Source organism: Chelon labrosus, assembly GCF_963514085.1.
Source record: "Chelon labrosus genome assembly, chromosome: 2".
Taxonomy (NCBI): domain Eukaryota; kingdom Metazoa; phylum Chordata; class Actinopteri; order Mugiliformes; family Mugilidae; genus Chelon; species Chelon labrosus.
The window spans coordinates 30,819,921-30,846,296 of NC_140338.1; the positions used below are offsets into that span (position 1 = coordinate 30,819,921).

The window sequence follows — 26,376 nt, forward strand, 5'->3', positions numbered from 1 at the left end:
AACACATTTTTTGACCATTAGGAATTGATCTTTGAACCTAAATAATGGCATATGTAAATTTGTGGGGCTGAAAACGCCCCAGGAGCACTGCTAGAGAGCCTAATACAAGGTCATAAATAAGCCCTGCAATGAAACAGTTTGTTTTTCCCGCCCACTCAGCAAGTTCATGAATAATGAAATGAGCTGCGTGCTGATTGGCCAGTTTACCCAAAGGCTGATTGGCCCACATATCCTGAAAGCTGATTGGCCTAATCCACCGGGCTGAAGCTAGAGCCAAAGCCATCGATAGCTAACCGAACTACGTTTACTGCTGAGCTAGCTAGAGCAAATTATCAACAATGGATTTATCCGGAATACAGCCGTACATGTATGAACCCGAGTCAGAAGGTTCTGACGAAGAGGAGGTGCAGCCGGCTCCCCAACGGTTGGAAATGAACAGTGTTTGGAATAACGCCGTTTAAAAGAACGGCGTTAGGTAACGACGTTCTTTTTTCAGTAACGGGGTAATCTAACTAATTACTTTTCCCGTCGTTACAACGCCGTTAACGTTACTGGACGTTAAATGCGGTGCGTTTTGAATATGTGTAATCCGAACGCACCCCTGGCTCACCGCTAGTGAGGAGGTGGGTTAATAACGAGGTAAGCGATTATGATTGGCTAAGGCAGAGTCATGTTTCATGGTAGCCAATCAGAGCCAGTGTTTTTACACACATGCCAGCACACGCGCCACACACACACACACACACACACACACAACAGCTAAACAGAGATTCGATGAAGCAGCAGAGATGGCGAGTCAGGAGCAATCCGATGAAAAGTTGGCATTTTCAAGGTGGAGATATAAGCACTACTTCAATAAATAAAAAAATTCACTGTGGTCAAAGGGAGGAACGTGCATGTAAGAAACTCTAATTTAATGAAGCATCACACACGCATCTACAAAGCTAGTGGCCAAAAACACCGATACCTCCACCACAGATGATAGCTCGCCGTCTAAACCCTATCGAAATATAAATATTATATATATATATAAATATAAATATAAAAAATATATATATAAATATCGAAAGTTATGTACAAACAGCTGTCTGTTTTACCAATTTCAACTGACTTGTGAAAACTGCTCAAAAAAATCCAAATTTTTTGACATATAGCAACTTTTTTTTTAACAGTAATGCAAATAGTTACTTTCCCTGGTAACGAGTTACTTTTATTGTAGAGTAATTCAGTTACTAACTCAGTTACTTTTTGGAACAAGTAGTGAGTAACTATAACTAATTACTTTTTTAAAGTAACGTTCCCAACACTGGAAATGAATGTGTCAGATTGGTAAGTTTTATCACGTACATTTCCTACTATAGTAACTGTGCAAAGTTAGCTGTAATAACGCTAGCATTACAACGTCACTGCACACATCTAAATAGCAGCATCATAACATCAGTTCCATCATACGTTTTTTGTTGCCCGTTTATGCTAAGCTTGACGCTTCAGTTCGTTTCGTTTTGAGCACAGTTAGCAACAGTGGTTTTGAGACACGCAATCCAGGCTGTTTCAGAGTAAGAATTACTTAGAGCAACGTTTGACCTTACACCTACCTCCTTTGACAGGTGCAGTTGTGGAAGGTGTGAAGGCATGCCTCAGGAGAGGGAGAACATATGTTGCAGGGAGACACCACAGGTAAAGTCAAAGTAACAAACTGTAAATGCTATCTGCATGTATTGGGAGTGTTTTGTGCTTGCAGACTGAATTGAAAGTTACAATCACTGCCTGCAGGTGCTAAGAAGAATGGATCAGAGCCCTGAGGAGATTACATGCATGACTGACCATCCAGGCTTTGAGCCAGTATGCCTAAACATCTATTCCCTGCAAAATGCCATGAACATCTACAGAGCTGACAATGGCCCCCTAAGAATTGCAGGAATAGAAAGGTATGCAAATGGTGATGACAGTCTTAGAAACTAATTGATGTACACTGAACCTCACTCAGAAATAACAAAAATACTTTATTTACATTCAAACATATTGCACTTGGAACAACTGTACAAAAATATATTACAAATGTTATGCACTTCCCCCCCCTCCCATGTTGCAATATCACTTGTTTAGGCAATGCAGATACTTGGCCTACAGATGGTTCGTAAGCTGGTGTTGGGGCTATCTTGGCAGAAGTGTGAGAGTGGTGATCCCATCCTGTGTGGTGCTACGCATTAGGAGGGAGTTTCCAGAGGCATCTGGGCTGTACACTGGCTTCAGACCACCCCTCGACTGAAGCGCGACACATGTGACGCAATGGCTTCCTCTTTATCAGGCCGGTCATATGCATCGGACAGGGGCGGGGGTACAGTGATCTCCTTCATGGAATCCATGGAGGGCTGGGGATCGTGGACGACTTCCTCGAAGACCAGCCGAATCAGGTTGTGGGCGTAGCCTGTTGTGTGCAGACCTGTTATACTTTTGCACTTTAAGACTCTGCACACTGATAATGTTCTGGTTTGTTGTACATTTGCAGTGCAATATTATATAAATATGTAAACTTACAAATAGTTGGCTCTGTCTTCACTCTTTTCACGGTGTGTCTTCCCTTCTTGGCCTTTGGAAACACAATGCCGTACACAGGTTTCCCCTTGGAGTTTCTCTTCTGTGGCCGATCATTGTTCTCATTGTAATGCATTGCAGAAAGATACAACCTGAGAAAATGAAGGGGGTGGGGTGGTAATAAGTTACTTTTAACACATAAACAATAAGGAAAAACATGTCTGGAGTGCTACAGCAGAGGGTTGAAGGAGAATCAGTAATTCAATGATCTTTGGCTACAGAGTACAAGTCATTCTTCCTATTGCTCTTTAGTGTAGGGATTCCATATTTGCTAGAAGTAAAACTGATCAGAGACACCCAAGGTGGTTGCATATGTATTAAGCTACATAAACATGCCTATATGGTTTGGCCAAGTTGGGTTTCATCAGGGGATTTCAAGAAATGAATGCTTGTTTGCCAATTGCCACCCTTACAAAAGTTCTGTCATACCACTTGATTGAAGTAAGTGTTAAAATGTACAAAACAGAAACAAACCATGTTAGTACATACCTGCACAGCATTCCAATGAAGGGGAAAACAACATTTTTTGGAGCAAACCGCAAAATCACACTGTGGAAGGACTCAAGGGCAGATGTCTGGTAATGCGGGCTTAGCTTCTCCACATCTGTAAGGACCCTCTTGCTGGTCAAGAGCCGTTCCAACCGGTTCAGGGAAGGAGTGCCTAAGATAAATAGCACATTGTAAGTCCATTTAGATAAGAGATACTGTACACATTCAGTCAGGTTAAAACAATATTTATGATACTGACCTGGTTTAAGCCACTTCCCAGACTTCTTTGACACCTTTGGCTGATGCAAGCACTTGGGGAAAGCTGGATCCGAATGAACATGGACGTCTTGGACGTGGTTCAAAACCGATTTCCATCTTGCTACCTTCTCGGTTCCAGACCCACAACCAACGGCACACCAGTATAGGTGGTTAACGATGCTCCTATGCCACTTCTTCACCTTCCCACAGTCTTTGTCTTTGCCCAGTCGATCCAGCTTTTTAGACAAACCTAGTGAATTGACAAAAATTACAAACTAGAAAAGCATTCGGCATGCACAAACCTGAAAGGCAATATAGGTCATTGACCCAATACAAATTCAAGATGGTGTGACTGATCACCACCAAAATTGAATCATCTGTCTTTGTCCCAATAACAACATTGTCTAAATTTCATCCAAATCTGTGCAGTACTTGTGAGTTTTTCTTGCTAACAGACAAACAAACTTGACCAAAAACAACCTTCTTCATGGAGGTAACAATAGGTTATTGGTGAGCTTTGACAAACATTGTTGACCACAATGTGCCATTACATGCAACACACCTTTTGCCATGTGCCACACGTCGTAGTAGTGTGTGATCTTGCGCTCCCTCAGGAACTTCTGCACCTGAGGATGCCGGTCAGTTATTATGCAGTCCAACTTCACACCACTTCTGTCCAGGAGATCCAAGCTTCTTGTCAGTCCCTCCTTTTCCATATGATAACTGCCTCCGACCTCATTGCTCTGAACAGAAACACACACTTCAGATTAGTGCAATTCCACATCAAAATATACAGTATGCTTACATATACAGCTTTATGACTACTGCAAAGGTGTAATGCGATAGGGAGGATTCATTGTTTTGGGATGGTGACTACACTACAGCCATTTCTACACACTCTACATCTAATAAGTTATTGGCAACACTGCATTACCTGTACCAGTTGTATGTCTACAACCTCATTGTTCTGCACGTCCATCACAGTGTAGCTCCCATATTTTGCAGAATGCCCTGTAATACAAGAGTTTTAGTATTGTACACAAGACAGGGTCACAAAATGGAAGGATCACAAGACAATTCATAAGAATGTCCTAAGCTGTGTGAGTGTTGCGATGGTGAAACAAATGTGCAAAAGATGTGCAGCAATGGAGTGGACACCTGTTCTACAAAAACAGTAGCTAGCTTCAAGAGTAGCAGTGCAAGACATGTGTTGTAGTAGTGCAACCATATGCAGAACAGAGTAACAGCGACTTCACAGCCCAGAGTTCTTTTGTGTGTGTGTGTGGGGGGGGGGGGGGGGGGGGGTGATGGCCTAGTGAATGAAACACCTAGTGGATCAATCATGGTTGCTTGTCAGTGGATATTGTAGGCATCTTGAGAGGGGAGTAGGGCACCAATGATCATACCCATCACATCTGAAAGAAATGCTCACCTGGTGAGTCTGCACGCATATCCCCTCCAAGGATGACCTTGTCTGCCTCGGCCAGCGATTGAAAGGCTGTACGTTGCCAATCTTTCCAACGGTGTATTATGGCTGGCTCAAGGTATGACCTGGCATGTCTTCTGAACGCATCATATGTGTGTGTTCTCAAATGCATTGCCTCAAACACCTGAAAAAACAAAACAAAATTAGTCAACAAGACAAAGATCTGACACAAGTAAATTTAGCTGGGAATGGTGTTCACAATACCTTTTTCATCTTTGGAAACGAAGCACCGCAGAAGTAAATGGCAGCAGAAAGCTGAAGATTGCCCACCGGCGTGCTCCCAATGACTGGTTGGCTCCTCCACTGTCGGAAAAACTCACAGTGTGGGCAGAGCTGGTCAATGGCCAGGAAAGTCCCTCTTCTGCGTGGTCGGACACTGCAGACTCTTGTGCACACTGGACAGGTCTCAAACAAGCTGAGAAGACAGCTTTCAAAGACAATGAATTTTCCTTCCTCGTATGATGACTGGGTAGGACTACAAGAGGAAAAACAGAAAATTGTACCACATCTACTTTAGCCATTTATTGATTTGGGAAAAAAAAAACACACTTCTGCATTCTAAAATTGAAAGTTAACTAACAAAAGCTGGGAGGATTCTGTTTCTGCTGTAACAGATTCTGCAGGGTTGTATGAGGAGCCAGGGTCAGTGCTTACTGCAGATATGTCCTCAATTTGCTCCTCCTCAAACTCCAGTCGAGGTCTTTTTGCTGCCCTTAAAGTCTTGACTGGAGTTGAAGAAAACGGATGAGGAGCTGATGAGGCAGGCGTGCCAACAGCCACACTCTGGCATGCAACAGTTGCCTGCACCCCTAAAAAAAAATAGAATAAGTTGTAAGATTGTATCATGTCTTCAATACAGCATGTCAAATGACCCAGCTTTGAAAGATGTAAAAGCCATCATGGAGCATCTTTCCAGACACTTGTGGCACACTTCCAGCATAAGGCGCATTCAGACAAAGCACAATGACACCTATTGACAACTGTGACAGTCAACAGGGCCATTAAATGTAATCAGATCTCTAAACATCGGCAGAAATGCAAATTTATGGTGGATCTACTGTTTCAAAGTAGTTGCAACATTGTTCACAGGGATACTCTGGAAACAAAAATTGCAGAGGACCAGTTTTACCTTTGCTTCGAAGGTGAGGGCCTAGTGTTTTTGATGACAGCTGCGTCCCTTGAGAAACAAAACTAGGAGCCTCAGTTTGGCAGGACACATCCACCGAACCTGGGCGTTGTTGCGATGCGATCAAGTAAACATAATTAACGGACAAAGCTTGACAATATGTCTGCTACTAAACATGATAGAAAGAAATTAGTCGAATTCGTCGGCGTTAGCAAACGCTATGCCAGTTAGCAACACTAATTCTGCCCTGTATTTTTCGAGCCGGGCAAACTTAGTTTTCAATCCGTATAATGACAACAGGTGATCGATTGCATTGCCACAAATGGTCCACAAACGGGGAAAAACCAGGGAAAAACATATCCTTAACCATAACCGGCCATTTGTCATACAAACTAGTCACAAAAACGCAAGACGTCAAACTGATAGCCGTAGAGATAGCTAGCCAAATCATATACAGATAGCTACTATGGCTAATAGCTGATACATTAGTCATTAACGACACACAAAACACACGAAATCCTAGCGTGATACTTACGGATGTCTGTTGTGGTGTCAAAATCGTTGGCACTGATCCTGGGTTTAATTTCAGGCGCTGTGCAAAGCCGGCTTGATACTGTCCGAGGTTGGAGAAACACTCCGGGGTGAAGTGGGCAGAACAAACTACCAACCTCGGGTTGAAGCTCTGTGGAACGCGGTTGTAAATGAACATCAACCATTCCCGCTGACAGTTGAGTTGTTGGGGAAGTCTGTGTAGAGTCTTGACCTGCCCCAAACATCCTGGAACATCACACGCATAGTCCGACATACCGTATCCCTCTTGTCAGAAACTGCGGTTAGCTGTCGCTGGGGCTAGCTAGCTAACGCCTCCTCCGTACGTTTATATACTGCCTGCCCTTACAGTGGGCTGGAACATGCAAATGAGAGAGGGTGTATCCAAAAGGGCTGGGCGCCTATTACGTGTTATCGGAGCTCTGTTCAGATTGGCCCATTTCAACACGGCCATTTCTAGCTTTGAATTTGCATACGAAAGCAGGCTGGAGAAGGCGGTGAAGTTTTTGGTGTGGTCCTTAGACACCACTCGGAGCCTAAATTCAACAGGAACAACGTAAATGTGGTTTTGAATTCTAGGACTCCTTTAACCATGAACTGTGCTGATACTCTCTGCAGGGAGCATGCTGCTTAAAGAAAAACTTGGTGATGACCAAAAATTTGTTAGAATAACAGAGCCAAATCTGAAAGAATTTTTGATTGCAGGTAAGAAATTGACATTTTGGAATTAAGATTTGCACAAGGAGCTTTAAATGCTAATAGTAATAGTAGCTGTTTAAAATTGGTATACTGGAATATTAATATAAAATGATGGAAAATTTTAAGTTCTTGGATTTTGGAATTAATCAATATCTTACAAACGTCTATATGTGTTTTGTGTTACCCTTTCTAACCACACCCTTAACTTTGGATGCATTGCTTAAAGTATAGTTGGTACAAAAACATAAAAAATAATTTTAATTCACATTAAGTTTGAGCCCTACTGTAAAAGGTAATCCAGATTCAGTGAATATTAAGTGAGTAGTGAAATGTTATCATTAGATAAGCAATGGTTTCCTTGTTTACACAAGCTTTTGTTCCTGTGTCCTAGCATTTGCAAAGTTTGGTGTCCCAGCTGTAACAGAAGGTGTGAAAGTTGTCGACAGTTCAGGGACTGAGATGGATGAAGATGTTTTTTCAGGATGTAGTAACGGATCCCTCAACTGGGGTGTTAACCATCAAATATGACTCAGGTTTGTTTCTGTTAAATTTCTATTATGTTATGATGTTTATTAGAAGTGACAGGTTAGGGTTATCAGCAAACTCTATATAATGTGTTCTTATTTCGATTTCTCAATTCATGATTAGAATCTGTTTCCACGGTAGCCTCTCCTGAGCAATCCCAACCATCATCCCTCAATTCCTTGGACTCTGAGGACACAGACATCATTTCCGATAGTCCCTCCAGAAAACGCCAGAGGTTGGATGCAGAAGCTAAGCAAGTAAGTTCTTATAAATAAGTTCTTATGACATTTACGTGGTTGGAAGACATTGTTGATCTCATTATGTCTTGAAGTTTTTTGTTTTTTAGCTCCTGAAAGTTTTTTATTTTATTATAATAAAGTGTACACTTCAAGTACATCAAAGTTATTAAAATCAATTAAATTTATATGCTTGTTTTTATTATTATTATCTTTAACAATAAAATATAAATTAACAAATCCTCTCTGTAATCCTTATAACCTTGTCACTGTCTGGATGGAGCTCTTCAGTGTTTGTTACTTCGGTGCAGCCTTTACCTGAATTAATAAACTGTCTGTAGTCTGCTGATTGTTCCGCCGATATCTTTGAGATTGAATCGGGACATCCTTAGCCATGATATGAATTTATTTCCAGCATTTAAGTGAACTCTGATTTGCAGTGGATATAATCCTAATGTGCTAAGTTGTTTTGTATTGTGTTTCAAGTTGGTGGAATCCGTTCTTACCAACAAACCTGGTGGGGAACGTGTAATAAATGAATACAACCGAACCAAATCCTTGACTGATGAAACCAGACGAAAAATGGTCAACATACTAGCAGCTGACATGACAGAAAAGAATGGGTAATTTGTTAACAGTCCTTGTGTTCTGAATCTAGTTTAGAGATTAATTTGAAATCGAAATTAAATCCAGTGAATATAACCGCAAACCCCTTTCTCCTTGCAGTACATCCCCACCCAGACAAGTGAAAGAAATGTACGCCAGAGGAATAGTGACCTTATTCCCCTACCTCAGTGACCCATTCTCTAAGAGTGGCTATGTGAGTTGCACACAGTAATGGTTGTAGTAATGTTAAATGCTGTATTGAAAAATTTTGAATCCTATCGGAGCCTGTTGTTTTCACTTTTAAATGTTATTAATGAATGTCTTTTTTTTTGTTATCCTTTCATCCTCCAAGGAGCACTATTATGATGGTGAGAGTGGAACTGGGTACTTGGCCTGGAGGATTAAAACTATTCAGAGAGGCACAGCTAAAGACAGGCGATCGTCGTTTGGAGGTAATACTGGAAAAATGTATGGAACAAAACAGTTGCAAGATCAGTTATTGCATTTGTTGCACATAATGTTTAAAATAATACAATATTTTTCTTGAAGTCTAACTACACCCTTCAATTCCTCTGACTTTGTCTACAGGCTGGCATGGCAAATTTTAGGGTGATTCAAAACAGTAGACATTTTGAGCCACTTTCAATGCACAAAATAATAGTAATAATCATAAGTTGTGAAGAAAAAAATGTCAATATTAACACCAGCACTGATATGTTTCATCACAGTACAGTCAGTAATTAAGTTTATACTTTTGGTATGAAGAGTAGTAAAGAGTAAAGAGAGTTTGCCAGGTTTCTAAAACTGTTTTTGATATCAGTATTTATAATACTGTATTTTCCCATGTTATGTAGAATCAGCCAAAGGATCATCTGGTGAAGACATGTCTGGAGGACCAACTGTCAGACGAGAGTCCGAGTTCGATCCAGAGACTGCCCTGACTGAAGATGAGTGCAACGAAGCAATCTCATTGATGAAACATTCAGCTGATGAGGACACTGTCAAGAAGAAAATGAAACTGACGTTTGTGTATCGCCGCAACATGGTCCTTGACCCCCAGCAGTCGAGCAACATACTGTCTGACTTTCCACGTTTTAAAGACGTCAAAGGCTTGGTAATTATCTATCATTATTTTGAAAACATTATGACAGTTGAATAGTTTTTATGAGACGGTAGACAGGCGTTGTAGTAATACCCCAATAACTATCACCCGTTAACTTTGGTTGCCTGTCGGATAATTGAAATTGTCACCCATCACCACCCCACCCCAGGTTGAACAGGATTTCATTCTGATGTTTGGAGAGGATACCTCAAGCAAGCTTCTGGAGAGGTGGCCGGTCATGTTCAAGAAAAAGATCATCCAACAATGCAGAAAGCTTCTATCCACAAGTGAGCTTGAAGAACTCTTGCTGGCAGCTGATCCTCCTGAGGATGGCACTGAAGTTGATGTTGACTTTGGTAAGATAATTGTTCTTGTTCTTCTGCTGCTGCTCTCATATACTTGGAATATATAATTATCATATCTAAACATTTACATATCTGGATGTGTGATAAATGTAAGAGGACATTATGTACGCAGTATATTGAACAAAACTTCAAAAGCACTGAAGTGTTTGTCCCATGGTTTGAATTGGATAACTTCTTGTGATGATATAAAACTGCTATCTTTCCGTTATTGTTTTTTTTTAATTGTTTTTTTTTTTTTTAATTTAAATGCTACTGCCATTGCAGAGCCACTGAATTTTGTTGACAGCCCGCATAACTGAAGTGTGTTGAGATTGAACACACGATTGTTGTTACAGGTTGGGACAGTGACCTTTCGTCGGTTTTATTGCTGCTACACCTGATTCCACCCTCTGCTCAGGGTCGGAAGAGACCAGGAAAGGTTTCGGCATCCCAAGCAGAGAAGCATCTTGTGGTCTTCAAGAAGGTTTGTATTTTTGGAGGTTATTGAGGTACAAATCTTATATAATTGCCTAATAGTTGTAGAATATGGTCATGCACAATAAGGCATTAATAAAGTGCTTTATAATGAGTACTGACAGCCAATATGATGCTAACGTGTATTCTAATAAGTAACTAGTTGGTGGTGAATATGTCTCACTTAAAGTATTATTATTTAGTTTTTCTGTTCTTTTTGTTTTAGTTTTATGTATTACAATTGTCCAATTGTAATCATATCTTCATGTGTTTGTCTTCGCAGAGTGGAACAAACATTCAAGAGCATCTCGATGCCATCACCACCAGAGCTCAACCCTATCTCCTGGCTGTTGGAGTTAAGAAGAATGCAATCCATCAGTTCTTCATCATTCTTGACAAGAATGCCATACCTTGCAGGTCAACCTCTTCTCTTGGTGCCTTTGATGAACTGTTTAAGGATCATTTTGTGTTTGGCACATCATACAACAGCATGCTCCACAACATGTACACTTTTATCCAAACCACAGTGTACAACATTGATGTCGGCAAGGTCAAGGAAAGTCCTCGTGTCTCTGAAGTTAGGGCGATGTTGCTTCATTAGTGCTTGAAGTTTCTCCTCTATCATGCAGTGTTTTGTTTGTCAGGCTGAGTTAACAAGTTCAAATATGCTTGTTAGGCATTTACGATTAGTTCATGGTTACTTACCTGGAAAAAATCTCAGGCTTAAATGTGCCCAGACTGGATGTGGATGTGTGTTTGGTACATTTTCTGGTTTTAGGAAACATTTAAACACCAAACACACTGAGTATATTGACCAGGAGGTTGACACTGATGTTAATTTGAGCACAGGAGAGGTGGTGACAGCTAATGTAGATGAGACAGCCACAACATCGCTGACAGGTAACAAAGATGAGGTAGCCACAACATCTGAACTGTTGAGAAACTCCAATAGGAGCGCTCTAGATATGTGTGCCTCTGCTGTTGCACAACTCAAGGCAGCCGGATTAAGTCAATCTGCTGTAAATAGTTTTGTTTCCTCTATGGAAGAAGTGTGTTCTGAGATTCATAGTCAAGCTAAAGATGCAGCTTTACAGTGCTTATCTCCACAGGAAACAGAAAATAAGAACAAAATAAAACAATCTTTCCAAAAGTTGGAAAACCCGTTCACGTCCTTAAATTCAGAAACTAAACGAAATAAACACTTCAAAGAAAAATGGGGAATTGTAGAACCTGTTGAAAAGGTGCTTGGCACAAGATTTGACAGCAGAAGAAACAAAACAACTGGGACATATGATCAGGGGGGTATTCCATCAAGCAGGCCAAAGGCAAAGTCAAGCTTAAATGGCCAAGTCTGGCTAATATGAGTGAGAGTTCGGTTCCATCAAAGAGGCTGAGATTAGCCCCAACTCAGTAACCATGGAAACTATGACTCCGGCTAAGCCTCAACCATGGCTAAGCCAGAACTGTGGCTCAGGTTTCCGTTCCATCAATCTGAGCCTCAACCCTGTTCCATCAAGGTGGCTCATGTGAATGCCAGCCAAGTAACCATGGTAACTTATCCTGCCGGGCAAACCTGGTCTGTAGCAGGCTAAAAGTGAAGCTTAGCACCATCTATGATCAAAGAATGTCCAATAGACAGAAACAGAGACACACAACTGTCATGGAATGATAAAATAATATGTAAAACATAAAATATATAATAAAATGTATTAAAGAAATTATTTATACTAATAATTATATATATATTATCTATAAGTACATTAAAGAACATTATCATGAAAATAAAATATAATAAAAAATAAGACACAAATAAATTAATTAATAAAATTAAACTAATTAATTAACTAAAAAATATAATAAAAGGAAATTGAGGCATTGAAAATAAAAGATTGAATATGTACACCAAACCACAATTAGATGTAAATTGCCTCCAATCACCCCCACACACCCTCCTTGCCTCCTATTGGCTGGCAAAGCCAAAGCCAATTGAGGTCAATTGACAAAGGCCAAGGGATTTAAGCAGTGCATTCAAGAGAGGGAGAGGGACACAGAGAGACAAAGAGAAAGAGAGCTAGAGTGAGAAAGAGAAAGAGAGATTGAGTGAGACATTCCAACATGGCATGCCCATTCATTGACAACCCAGTGAATGAAGAGGCCCGGATAATTCAACGGGCCTTCCGACCACCACCAGCACCAAGGGTCTTCCAGGACAGGACCAACCCGTTGACCCACACAGATGCGTACCTGTGGGAGAGGTACCGGTTCAGCAGGCAAAGCATTGTGTATTTATGCAGTTTGCTTGAACCACACATTATGAGGGTCACTCGCCGCAGTCAGTCTGTATTGCACTGCGGTTCTTTGCCAGCGGTACATTTCTCTACAGTGTTGGTGATGCTGAGAAGTTAAGCAAGGCAACTGTTTGCAGAGAGGTAACAATTATATGTCCTCTATTCATTTGTGATTATTTCCAGCATCGCCACATATTATGCAAAGGAGTTGAGATGATCACATGGGGGTGTCCATGATGTCATAGGCCATGACTAATTGGAAACAGAGACAGATGGCAATGAAGTAATATATTTATTTGAATAAAGTAATTTCCATAGTTATCTTTCATATTTATACATTAAACATGACACAGAGCAAACACATTACAGGTAAGAGCAGTCTACCTGGCCCTGAAGCAGTTCCTTAATATTTACATCACCTTCCCTGGCCATCATGACCCACAGCGGATCAAGGAGACTTTCTATGCAATTGCAGGTTTGTGACATTCAAATGCATTTGATGGAAAGTGGCCCACAGGATGATTATGTTGTACCTTCATTTTTCCCACATAGGCTTCCCCAATGTCCTTGGCTGCATTGATTGCAGCCATGTCAGAATTGTGGCCCCATCCGGACCAGTGGAAAGAGATTATGTGGACCGGAGAAATCACCACAGTCTGAATGTACAGGTATGTAGCCTACTACTGAAGCCACGATTGTCCCAACAGTAGTCTCAAGCATAACTGATTGTTACCCTTCATGCTGACAGATGATCTGTGATGCCAATTATTTAATCACAAACATCGAGGCAAAATGGCCTGGGGCGGTACATGATGCCAGAATCTTCAGGGCAAGCTCAGTGGCACAGAGGCTTGCTCAAAGTAAGAGAATATCTCAAAATTAACATTCATTATGTTTCAATGTGTCGTGTCACGTACTGTACATGACATCCATTCCTTTCTCACCCTGCAGGGGAATTTGAAGGTATCCTCCTTGGAGACAGGGGTTATCCCTGTCTTCCTTACCTTTTAACGCCATACAGCGATCCAGGGACTGAGGCAGAGGAGGCCTTTAACGGCGCCCTCAATTCCACCAGGGCACGAATTGAGATGGTTTTTGGCCAACTAAAGTCCAGGTTCAGCCTCATATTCAGATAATAGCCTTCAAACTACCATACTGCCCAGACAACCCTACAGTTTCAAATGTCTTTTTGCTCCAATACCTACAGGTTCCAGTGTCTGAAATACCTGAGGGTTGCTCCAGAACGTGCCTGCGATATCACGGTGGCCTGTGCCATCCTCCACAATATCGCAACCATCCGCAGGGAGTGGCTCCTGGACGTCACACTGGAGGAGAGATGGAGGACCCCAATCCCATGCCAGAGGACATGGATGGGAGGGCCGTGAGGGACCTCTATAGGGACGCACATTTTGCCTAATTTGAAGAGCTCCATTCTTAAATCCATTTTTATATTTTTTTTTATTCTAAAATTTACTGCAGGTGATATCAATCAAAACCAGAGTTCAGTGTCTCTGACCAAGGAAATATGACATAACAAAATAGGTAGATGTTCGTCTGTGTCTGAAAGTAACCGGCCTCTTCCACCCAACACCAGCATTTGGTTGGTGGTCATTTGCTATTTAGGCTTGAACTGAAGTGCTTTGGGTGCGAGATAGAGTCATACAAGTGTTAATGTCACTAAATGAACTTTATATTTTTCCACACAATTTAGACAGGACATAGCAGACATGTTGAAACATTTTAATGTTATGTTGGTGGGTCACGCAGGTCAGGCTGTGGAGACCAAATGGAACATTAAATACACTAAGAACAATGACCTTTTGCTGTGCATTTGGATTCATACTTACATCCTTTTCCATCTTCCTGATCTCAAGTTTTATCTTCTTTATCTGTAGCCTCTTATACTCCGTTGCATGGAGGAGATACCGCTTGTAAATTGCACGGATGTCCTATGATGACTTAATGTGTCAGTGCAACCAACTATGCAGTTAATGGTGGGTAAAAGGGAACGGCTACTCACTTCACTTCGTCCAGCAGATGTAGTCCTCTTGCCAGCTGGGGAAGACCTAGGTACCTGCAGGAGGGTGTGTGGTACATTATTAAGGTATGATTTTAACATTTCAAACACAACCAGTACATTAATGATTAGGCTTACATCTTGGAGCTCACTGTCTCGACCGGTGACTGTTTCTTCATCGCCATAGTCATCATCATCATCATGTGGCTGTTGGCTTGGGCCTTCTCCCTGCAAATAGAGAAACAGCAGTTAATGGGGGAGAGGGAGGGGGCTGACTGCATGTAGTGCAATGTTTCAACTGGGTCGACTTGGGTCCCGGCTGCATCCTCAGTGTGTAATTGTGGGGGGGTCAAGGAGAATAATTTGATCCCCTGTCACTATCAGACACACAGGTGCATAGTTAGTTATCCCTAATGAGGGGCTGTCACTAGAATAGGGGCAGTGATTGACAATACCTTCAACATATGGGGCCCGGATCTCTGGGGCCACAGGGTTGGAGGAGCTCCCCCCCTCGATCCCAACTATCTTGGGCCCCTTATTTATCCCGAGGGCCAGAATCTCAGCTGGTGTGAGCTCCTCCGGCGGCGGTCCCCCACCAGTAGCCATGGATGTAGTCTGCTTTCTGGTGGCTGCAAGATATGTATATATTCATAGCTGCACATCTATTTTGACTGATACATTTCACATTACATTATGGAGCACTTACCATTGCTAAGAATGTTCTTATATTTGACTTTGACCTGGTGGCCGGTCCTCCTCTGGCTACTGAGATTGCTTCTGTTGAGACATAACCGTGAGGGACACACACCATGTCTGCCCTATAGCACATTTCATACATAGAGGCAAGTTAAAGAGATTATCATTCTTTTGATGTAACAAGGGTTCGGCCCTCCAATTGATAGGAGATAGATGATTGATTTGCTGTCACCTGCATTCACTTACTGTAATAGGGGTCCTCATCTCCATTGAATTGCTAGATTTGCTAAATGATTCCAGATAAATAACTTTTTTTTTTACAATCAATAGATCTGTCATATGATTATTTCCTATAGAATGATAACCAACATTGCATTTCTTAATGTAATAATCTACCATCAATTGTATGATAAATGTGATGAATATCACTTTCTAACATTACTACTAGGGCTGCCAAATGATAAAATAAGGAGAATTTCACAGAAATTGCAGTGAAACAATAATGCCATTTTAATGATGTTCATATGAATGTTACTTATTAGGGCTGTCTTTTTGTTCTTTGGGGATTTTCCTTTTAATTTTAGGGATTTGGTGCATTAATAGGTCCACATAATTGATTAGTTTAAAACATAAACTATCAAGAAATCAATTGGTAGATTACTGTCTACATATATTTTGTCCCTTTGATGGGGGATTTATATAACATGATGATGCTGAAATACTTAATTTTCTTTGTCACTTACGCATTCAGCCTGTCGGCAATATTCTGCCACGCCACATCCCTCGCGTTATTGTTGGCCGCGGTATTGCCCTTCTTTCGGAATACATGGCTGTAATCCTCATATAGCTCCATGAGGAGGGTTTGCTCCGCTGCAGAGAATATTTCTGCGCGCTTTCCCTTGCTTTTCGGCATTTTTGACAGTGTTCGGCACTCGACTATAATGGGCTTTTTATTTGCCCTGTGGGCGTGCACAAGTTGAGACTTAACAGGTGAGGCTTGACTAAGCGTCAGGTGGAGCCAGCTGATTTCACTTGATGGAACGACTTGAAGCTAGATTGGGAAGTGGAGCTTAGGCTGCGTTCAGACTGCCAGCCAAAATCCGATTTTTAGCCCATTCAGATTTGAATCGAATCTCGATTTTGAAGTCTGAACAGTGACAGATCACATGAAATCCGATTTTTGCCAAACGGTTGCAAACCACATCCAGAGGTAGTTTCATATCGCATTCGTATCGCATATGGACAGATGCGTCTCAGTCTGAACAGCTCCCAACACTCAGATGGGTTTTGACTGTCCGTGACGTCACTTACGCGACGCCAGGCCAGAACCAATGCGCCAGACCGCGTGCCTATTTCCGTTGTGGAGGAGCCACGTTACGGCCACGGACAGTGATATTATAGCTATCACAATGGAGGAGGACTTTGAAAACAATTCGCCTTGGACAGAGGAAGAAACTGCATGCCTTATAAATCTTTACACTGACGTGACGTACATCCATCGTGTTGTTTGTTGTTGTTTTGCTTGTCGCTGTCGCAATTATATGACGTCTGACAAATACACGTGCTGAATGACGCTTCCGCTCGTTGCTACAGCAACCTATCAGACCGGTGAAGAATGTGGCCCAGTCTGAACAGAACCATATCCGATTTGGACACTTGCTAAAGGCAGTGTGAACAGTCAGCCCTAAAAATCGGATATGAGAAGGAATCAGATTTGAATCAGATCCGTCTGCAGTCTGAACGCAGCCTTTGTCAAGCTTCAAGCTTACACCTAAGTCTGGCAATTCTTAGCTACGTTGATGGAATACCCCCCTGGTCACTGTAACCGATACGCTTGCATATATTCCCATTTTGGAAACACTGAAGACAATTTTTAAAAACCCAGAACTTTCAGACATGTTCAAGCCCAGGCACGTGCCCAAGGAAGGTGTGTATGAAGACTTGAGAGATGGCACCTATTTTAAAAAAAGTCCCTTATTTTCTTTAGAAAAAGATGCCTTGCAGATACAACTCTTTTATGACGACTTCGAAACAGCAAATCCTTTGGGGTCTAAAAAGGGTATACACAAATTAGGTGCTATATACTTTACATTAAGGAATTTCCCTCCAATCTTTAATTCATCATTGATTAATATTCATTTGTGTGCTCTTTTCCATGCACAAGACATCAAGCATTATGGTTTTAATTTGATACTTGAGCCACTTGTCAGTGATCTTAAAGTACTTGAGACAGAGGGACTTCAAGTTCACATGTTTAACGAAAAAATTCATGGTACCATAGTTCAGGTCACTGGTGATAATCTTGGGTTGCATAGTCTGTTTGGCTTTGTGGAGTCATTTGGGGCTCGATATTGTTGTCGTTTCTGTCTCCTTGAGAAAGATTGTTTTCAAACTGTATTCTGTGAAGATGATCCAGAAGTTGTACTAAGAACTGTCGAGATGCACAAACAGCACTGTCAAACTATACAAATAGATCCTACACTACCTCATATATATGGTGTCAAACGCATTTGTCCACTGAATTCACTTCAGTATTTCAACACAGCCAACAATTTTTCTGTAGATATAATGCACGATATTTTAGAGGGAGTTGCTCAGTTTGAAGTCAAACTTGTCCTTCATTACATTCAGAAAAAGTTCCTCAATGTTGAACAACTTACTGGTAGAATTCATGCTTTTGATTATGGTTACAATCAGCAGCGAAACCGTCCACCTAGAGTCAAGTTGCTTGATGGAAGTAATGATTTAGGGTTGAATGCCACACAATCTTGGTGCTTATTACGTAATATGCCTTTGCTATTTGGTGATTTAATACAGTCAGATGACAAGCACTGGCATCTTCTACTTTTGCTTCTGCACATTGTTAACATTGTATTTTCACCAGTCCTTTCAGAAGGAATGACGATTTACCTCAAACATTTAATCACTGACCATCATCGGCTCTTCAAGCAGTTATTTCCTGCAATCAATCTCTTACCAAAACATCACTTCATGATACATTACCCTCGTACTATAAGAAACATTGGCCCAGTTCTGCACATGTGGTGCATGCGTTATGAAGCTAAACATCGTTTTTTTAAGAAACAATTAAAAAGCTTTAAAAATGTTACAAAGACATTGGCCAAAAAGCACCAAAGTTGTATGGCAATGTATCAGGAGTCCTTCAGCAAGGAAAGATTAATTCTAGGTCCAGGCAAGATGGTGACACTTAATGAGTTCAAAGAAGGTTCAGAGATTGCTTCCAAATTTGGAGCTGTATTGTCTACCAGTGTGTTTTCTGCAAAGTGGATAAAGCATCATGGTACAGAGTACCGCCGTGACTTCATTATCTGTACTGAGGTAGCATTTGAGATGCCTGTGTTTTGTAAAATCAAAATTATTGCTGTGAAAGATGACACTGTATTGCTCTGTGGAAAACTGATGGAAACAATGTGTTTTGATCACCATTACCATGCCTTTAAGGTCAGGCTGCATCCAGACAGGGTTCTAAAGGTGTTGAACATAAATGAGCTGCGTTACTTCAGACCATTTGATGTACAATTGAAGTATGGAACGACAGATTCTTCTTTCTATGTTGTTCCATATTGTCATTTTATGCAGACTTAAGGTCAATGTTTTAAATGTAGATTTGTATTCTACATGAGATGTTTTGATGAGATGATATTTCAGCCTGACATAGTTGAGAGCTGCTAATAAAGTTCTTAAATGCATTATTTTGTGGAAACTTGTGATTTTTACTCACTTAATGGTGTTGCATGTAAGTTGACACTACAAAAGTGTAAATTAAGTGTAAAATTAACACTGCTAAGATTTATTTTCAGAAATGGTGTCAAATTTCATTCACACTATACAGTGTTAGAATTTTACTCTATATGAGCTTGTTTTTCACTGCAAGAGAGTAAATTATCAACACAGTAGTGTGTAATATCAACACTTATTAGAGTGTTAATCTGTACTGGAATGGAACTCAATCAGAATTGATTTGACACCATAGAAGAGTGAATTATCAACTCTACCAAGAATAATATTTACACTCTTCAGTGTTATTTAACCTTTGGTGTAAAATTTCAATAACACTATTCAGTGTAAGCGAGTGTTAAATTTTTACTCTATTTAGAGTTAATTTAACTCTAAATTCTAAACACTATGGTAAGAGTTAATTTAACACTAATTCCGAGTGGGACCAAATACACTCGGAAATGGTGTTAAATTTAACTCTTTAAGTGTTACTTTAACACTGCAAAATTTACTGTGCAGATGCAGGAGGTGAAGCATTTTGATATGATAAAACACCATCCTACATAAATTATTTAATGTAAAATAGGCCTATCTTATCAGAAGCATTTTCTGTAAGTTACAAACACTGCACTATACAGTATACAGTATGTGCTATGCATAGTATTGAGAATGTATAAATAGGGGGCTAACCCTGAAAGCATCTGTCCATGAGAGCATTTGAGAGCCTAGTAAAATAACTGTAGTGAAATATGGGATGGTAAGGCAAGATAACAGGTTCACAAAGGCTTTAGAATATATTGTGATTGTTCTTTATACAAGTAGGCAACATACTTTTATATATTTTTTTAAATAAATAAGTAGATATTCTCCAGTGTAATTCCTGGGCTTCACCAAAATCATTGAATGTATCCACATTATATGGAAATTCAACTGACTGCAACAGAGGTTTCAGTTGTCAGTGCATTTTTTTATCAGTGAAAAGTACAGTATACTATATAAGTTACTTAATTCAGATTCTAATAATTCTATTTAAGATGAGGCCCAACCGCAAGGCTCCAGACCTGAGAGTGGGGAGAGCGTGCGGAGCATCATGCATCACATCAGACAGGGAGCCTACAAAATCAGGGTGATGAGCTGACTGTTAGAGAGTTACTATAAAAGGGCCATATCAAGAGTGTGATGAGGAGAAACATAGATGCTGTGGACAATAGTCCAATTTTCCAGGTTAGAGCAATGGCCCCTCCGAATGTCTGTGCACGTCCCTGCTCTCCAGGACGAAGGATCCTCCGGTGTCCAAGTTCACCCAGCGTGGTAGCATCTCCTGTATGAATTCCAACAGCGTTCGGTTGCCTTCGGCGCCCTCCCGGAGTCCAAACAGCCGTAGGTTCTTCCTCCGGCTCAGATTTTCCAAGTCCTCAGCTTTCGACTCCTAGGAGGTGATTTTTTTCATGGCTTTGGTTAGCTCTGTCTGGTTTTTCTCCGTAAGCTCCTCCGCTGCTGCTAAACGATTTTCAGCCTCTTCCATTCGTGTGGTATTGGAAGTAATATTTCGCTTCACCTCGGCCATGTTAGTGTCCAAAGTAGCGATGGAGCTGGCCATCTTAACCAGGCGGTCGTCTATGCTGTCCAGCTTGGATCCAAAACCTCCGAACTCAGCGTGGAGTGGCTTTAGCCCAGATAGCACCGCCGTCAAGTTCGCCATGCTGCTAGCAGCTAATTGTCTTGCTCCATCGATGCAGTGTTGGTTCTGGGCGTTTGAGGACCGCATTTTCAGTTGAAAATATCACAGTCTTTGACTGCAGCCGTTTTTGACATGTTCAAAGTTTAGTTGCTTTTAAAGTTGTTTAGTGCAAAGTTGTCTGGAACTTCCACCTCAAGCTGCCATCTTGGTTCGTGGCTCCACAGCGCCCCCATCCTACATTCTTATTTATTCACCTTGTCTACAGTTTTATCAGCCATAATTATATAAAATGAAAACACTGCTGAAGATTACAGATATTTTGTAAAGCTCAGTCACATCATGTTTTTAACCATTTATTTCAGCAAAATGCATTTTTAGTCAGAGCCTTAGAAAGTATTTCATAAACAAGATTACAACACAACATTAAACAAGGAAAACTTGCCACACAACAGTAACACAGTGAAGAGATAATGAGTTCAGATCTTTAAGCTTTCTAACGTGGTCTGCAGGACAGCTCATAGACTTGTTATCAAAGGTTATAGTTTATGTAGAGGTAACAGGATGATAGGTCAACTTATAACAGTGATACATATCTGTTAAAAAGATGTGTTTGCTTAGCATTATTTTGGCTGTTTCAGCTGAAAGTGATGAGAAGTTGGAATACTCTGATGAGTTTTAAAGATGAATCATGGAGACAGTTTTTTCTCACAGATCCAGTGCATTGTACTGTTGCAGGAGTTATCATTCCAACTTCCAGTTGAACTTAGATAGATCATTTCTGCACAGTCTTCATCTGGTGTGTCGTTGTTTGGCTCACCAGGGGTCCAGTAGCTGTAACACAAAGATTAATTTTTTCTCAGAGAAAAAGAAGCAACAGGTCAACAGTTGAGACGAGATCAAATTAAACTCAGGGGCCCCAGTAGACTCTAGAATCGCCTCAAACACAAGCACAAACAAGAATTTACATTCCCATCTCTCATGAAATAGCAATCTCTATCAGTTTTTCTAATTATTAATAACCGTTACTTGACTCAAAAACCATTGTAAGAGATGGCTGATATGGGCAGGACATGCAATGACCCTTTTCAGTCTATCATGTATTGCTTATTTTGTGTAAAACTGTAAATCAGACAGCTCTGTTTATGTAAGGGTGTGTGAAATCTTATGTTGGGTTGCTATTTCAATTTATGTCACAAGGGGGCAATGCTTCAACAGGAAGATGGCTTGGTGTAACTCTTATCTTCAGACTGACAGAAGCAGAGAACGAGACACACTACTGTTTACCCGTCTCATCATTGTTTCTCTGTTTTACAATTGAATATAGGCACATTAAGAGATTGAACTACTTGATTAAAACTATCAGAATCATAGATTGAATGGAGACTAATGAATTAATGAATAGCTCACATTACTTGAACAAGCCATGACTAGTGATGGGCAATTGAGGCTTTGTTGAAGCCTCGACACGTGATTCAAAAAAAGGTTCATTACTCAAGCTTCAGTGACACAGTGCTCTATTAGGACATCTAGTGGACAATAAAATGTAGTGCAATGGAGACGTGTCATACTGGTTCATGCTTGTATGGGACTTGATTTGCCATGCACATTCCTATTCGACTACATTACATGGATATGTGGTTTAACGTTTATTATAAGAAAATTATATACATATAACAATAAAATAAATCATAAAGAACAAACGGGAATCGAACCCTTGTTTCGCTAACGAAAAGACAGGTGATTTCACAGTGTACCACGAACCTCCTCAGTGATGCGCCGTTGTCGGTGGACCATTTTGATTACGTCACTGCTACACTCTATGAACCTTTGCTAATTTACACTAATGATTATGTTTCAGCGCTTACATCAGCTATTTTCATTTGCTCTTGGTATCATGGTTTAGTAGTGTTAGAGAATATTTGTACTGAATGCAACAGTGTCAAACCAAATCTCTCTTGACTCTTGACATTATTTGCTTTGAAGACTCATCTCATCTCTCCTGAAGAGCCGAGACAACCAAACCAGTGACAGGGTTTCTGAATGAAGCAGTGAAATGGTTCATACGTCACAAAACACGTGATTTGTCCTAACCAAAACTATACACGCACTTCTGACTATATCTCATCTGTATCTCTCTCTCTCTATCTTATCTATATATAACGCTATTTAGAACTATCTATGTAACTATGTCTATCTATCAATCTAGTGTTGTCTAACTATGTAACTAATTTATCTATTTCAATCTGAATCTTACGATCTATCTCCACAAAATATGCAACTCCAACTACAGCAACAAACCAACCTACTATGCAAAGAAACATTCAAATGAGCACCACTAAGGGATAGGATATCCGAGATATCCCTGAACACACTCGATCCCACCAGGTGATTCACATGACAAACCGAACCCCTGGGGTGATTCGTTTGCCGCTGAAGCATTCGAAGCACTTGAACTGCTTCGAACGTCACTCAAGTGCTTCAAACGTCACTAGTCACGTGACCGAACCACGCCTCGGCACAGTGGTTCGATACAATTGCTTCATGAGCTACGGCGCATGTGTCGGAGCCTCGGGTGTCAGAGGGCCATCACGAGCCATGACCTTACGGTGCATTTGAATCCACTAAAGACATGTCCATAGTGACTGTTATTGTCAATATGGTTTCTGTTTTTTCAATAAGTAACCTTCAGTCAGTTTTCCACTGTGTATACTGTAAACTGGTTGGCCACAGCACACCATGACATGAAGAAGATTAAGTAATGTGTGAACCTTGTTGTCAGCAGAGTCCCATCCACCCATTTCCATGTCCCCTCTCTCTCTCTGTCAGTCAGTCCAATCCATACACGCTTTCCGAATGTTTTTGCAAATACCTTGACAGAGAGAAACAAACTGTCATGACAATATCAAAACAGAAATGAATACTAAACAGTTTGATTTGTTCTCATCTTCTGTGGCTTTCACTCTTTACCTCACACACAGTTTCTAAAAACACACACCTGTTCTTCTTGGCTGTTGATGATCAACAGGTCTGCTCCTCTCTGCTGACAGTCATCCCTGCTGCTTTGCCAGGACATTACCCCTTCAGAAATGTAATAGATACTTCCACCAAACAACTCCCACTTTTGTCCTAGATAAAGCAAAAGAATAATAATCATCATCATCTTGACATGGTGGATAATAGTTATCAGTCCCCACTGTGGGATAAATTAAAGGATTATCTTATGAAGTCAGTGGATCAAATTAAAACAATAAAACAACCATTAGATAATTACCTCGAAGAAGATCAACAACCAGCCTTTGATAACTGGTCTGCAGCTGTTGTTTCTCTGTAGTCAGGTCGTTGTAACTGGTCTGTAACTCATTCTTCTCTCTAGTCAGGCTGTTGTAACTGGTCTGTAACTCATTCTTCTCTCTAGTCAGGTTGTTGTATCTGGTCTGTAACTCATTCTTCTCTCTAGTCAGGTTGTTGTAACTGGTCTGTAACAGGACCATCTTCATTTCCAACTCAGAGTTGTCTTGGGTGACTATGTTTGTTGCAAGAACAAGAAAAAAACAACAGAAAGCCAGAGTTATAAATCCATTGAGAGGTTTCATTCTGTAGTAACAGAATCACCATCAATCAAATCTATAAATGATATAGAAGTCTCTTTACGATTACTTTCATCTCTACACCAGATAACTACTGCCTCTTCAGTCCCATCCTTTTTGTTTTTACATGATAGTAACATTTATCTTTTTAATGACACAGTTTTTATGCTTTCTCTGTTTCAGAGTGTAAACCTGTCCAAACATTAAAACAATGAATTGTTGATAAAGTGATTGTCTTGGTCTGGAAAGACAGTTAGTCAGGTCCACTTTCTGCTTTTACTGTGTAACAATCAGATGGTGAATTCAGTTTAGAGATAAAGACAGATACAGGGTGATGGAGACACAATGTGAAACTACTCACAGAAAGCCAGACGCAGTGAAACGTTGAGTGCAACTTGAAGGATACACAGAAGTCCAAGGATCACAAAAACCAGTCTGAACCGGTTTCTTCCTGAGTGCAGAAATCAACACAGAGAAAATACAATGTGGACTAACTGGTATGGAATATGATCATGCTTTGACCAACAAATATTAAAGAAACACACATTAATAATCATCTGTAATTTAATCCTATATTTTCACTTTGCAGATGAAAGTCTCAGATGAAAAATCTGACCTGCTTTGAAAAGTCATGATATCAGTGATCTAATGAACTGTTTAACTGCAGATGTCGTTGTTGTTTCTACTAGAGTTAAATGTGAACCTCCAACTATTGAGCTGCAGGAGTTGTGTCTCACCTGCCACTGCAGCATCCTCTTGTTTTTTAAAACTCTTTGATGAAGCATAAGGTTCTTCATATTCCACCGTGATCTCAGGTTCTTCTCCATGAATAAATCGAGCCATGTTTTATGTTTGTGTTACAGAATTGTTGTGATCTAGTTTTTCCTTATAGCAACATCTTATCAGTCATGTCTTGTGTGGGTGTGATCTTTAACACCAATATATTTTGTCCTTCCTCAATTTTCAGCTTGTCGTTCTTTCTCACTCTCAACAATTTCTTCACTTGAGGCTTTGACTGACTCCCTAGTTAGTGCCTACATTTAAAAGTTAATCATGTTTTCCTTACCCATGAGCTCCATGACATTTTGAAATGAAAATGCACAAGTGTATGGATGATCGCACTTTGGGTTGGTTCTACTCATGGACACAGCGATTCAACATCATGTCTTATCAGGACACTTTAAAGAACTCAGCCATCATTGATTCCACCTCTGTTACCTACAAAGACAAGTCAGAGTGTTTAATGGGAAGAATATCTATCATCTACAACAACATAGTTAATTCTTAAGTCACAACTTATATTCTGAAGTACTGAAGAATATTTATTTAAGCTTTCTTTGCGTACAGAATACACAATCTGAACTCATTTGAACAACCATGACCTTTTTCTAACTGATGGTCATGAAAAAAATCTTACTGGAACTCCAGATGTTGTGACAACATGAAGGGAATAATGTCATATAGCTAAACGAGAAAAAAGGCATCCTCCCCACTATGGGGTCAGGTAGAAATGGGCTTAAGAACTGACAAATTGTCTAGAACAAAATAGATGTACTGAAAATTTACCAAGGTCTAATTAACTTGGACAGAGAGTGTCAGAGATGCATTTAGACTTTCTGGTACACATCTTCTGCCGTGCTTCTGTCCCCTGTTTTTGAAACAGAATCTTACCATTCAGAAGAAGAGGAAGTTTGAGAAACTCAGTGTTGAGATAAGTGTTCATAACAGCTTGAATAAATATAATCATGGAAATAGAAACATGAAGTGACGTTACTGTATAAGTGACTGTCAGAGAACAGCAAAGTGACTCTTTGATACAAAGCCATTAATGGTAATAAACAGTCCAGGCATTAGGTCATGAATAGATTAATCTGGGCCTG

At 40.4% G+C, this 26,376-nt stretch overlaps 2 protein-coding genes across 2 annotated transcripts; one reads left to right on the forward strand and one right to left on the reverse strand.

The window, feature by feature from the left end:
* The first annotated feature begins 9,372 nt into the window (after positions 1-9,372).
* On the forward strand, positions 9,373-11,782 carry LOC311495689 (uncharacterized protein). The gene is made up of 4 exons (XM_084555232.1): positions 9,373-9,683; positions 9,841-10,027; positions 10,372-10,499; positions 10,773-11,782. Exons 1-4 carry the CDS (start codon positions 9,453-9,455, stop codon positions 11,088-11,090), a joined length of 864 nt encoding a protein of 287 aa, XP_084411358.1. The 5' UTR covers positions 9,373-9,452; the 3' UTR covers positions 11,091-11,782.
* Positions 11,783-21,117: 9,335 nt separating this feature from the next.
* On the reverse strand, positions 21,118-25,028 carry LOC311497848 (hepatic lectin-like). Its single transcript, XM_084558212.1, has 4 exons — positions 24,181-25,028; positions 23,905-24,035; positions 23,678-23,778; positions 21,118-21,740 (listed from the first exon to the last, which is right to left on the reverse strand). Exons 1-4 carry the CDS (start codon positions 24,500-24,502, stop codon positions 21,596-21,598), a joined length of 699 nt encoding a protein of 232 aa, XP_084414338.1. The 5' UTR covers positions 24,503-25,028; the 3' UTR covers positions 21,118-21,595.
* Between the last annotated feature and the right edge of the window lie 1,348 nt (positions 25,029-26,376).

Coding starts and splice junctions, on each gene's coding strand:
- LOC311495689 (XM_084555232.1), top strand. CDS start 9,453: ATGTCTGGAGGACCAACTGTCAGACGAGAGTCCGAGTTCGATCCAGAG. Junction 9,684..9,840: donor TTAAAGACGTCAAAGGCTTG/GTAATTATCTAT, acceptor ACCCCACCCCAG/GTTGAACAGGATTTCATTCT. Junction 10,028..10,371: donor TGAAGTTGATGTTGACTTTG/GTAAGATAATTG, acceptor TTGTTGTTACAG/GTTGGGACAGTGACCTTTCG.
- LOC311497848 (XM_084558212.1), bottom strand. CDS start 24,502: ATGAAACCTCTCAATGGATTTATAACTCTGGCTTTCTGTTGTTTTTTT. Junction 24,036..24,180: donor GGTTGTTGATCTTCTTCGAG/GTAATTATCTAA, acceptor TGCTTTATCTAG/GACAAAAGTGGGAGTTGTTT. Junction 21,741..23,677: donor GGGACTCTGCTGACAACAAG/GTTCACACATTA, acceptor TTTGTGTTACAG/CTACTGGACCCCTGGTGAGC.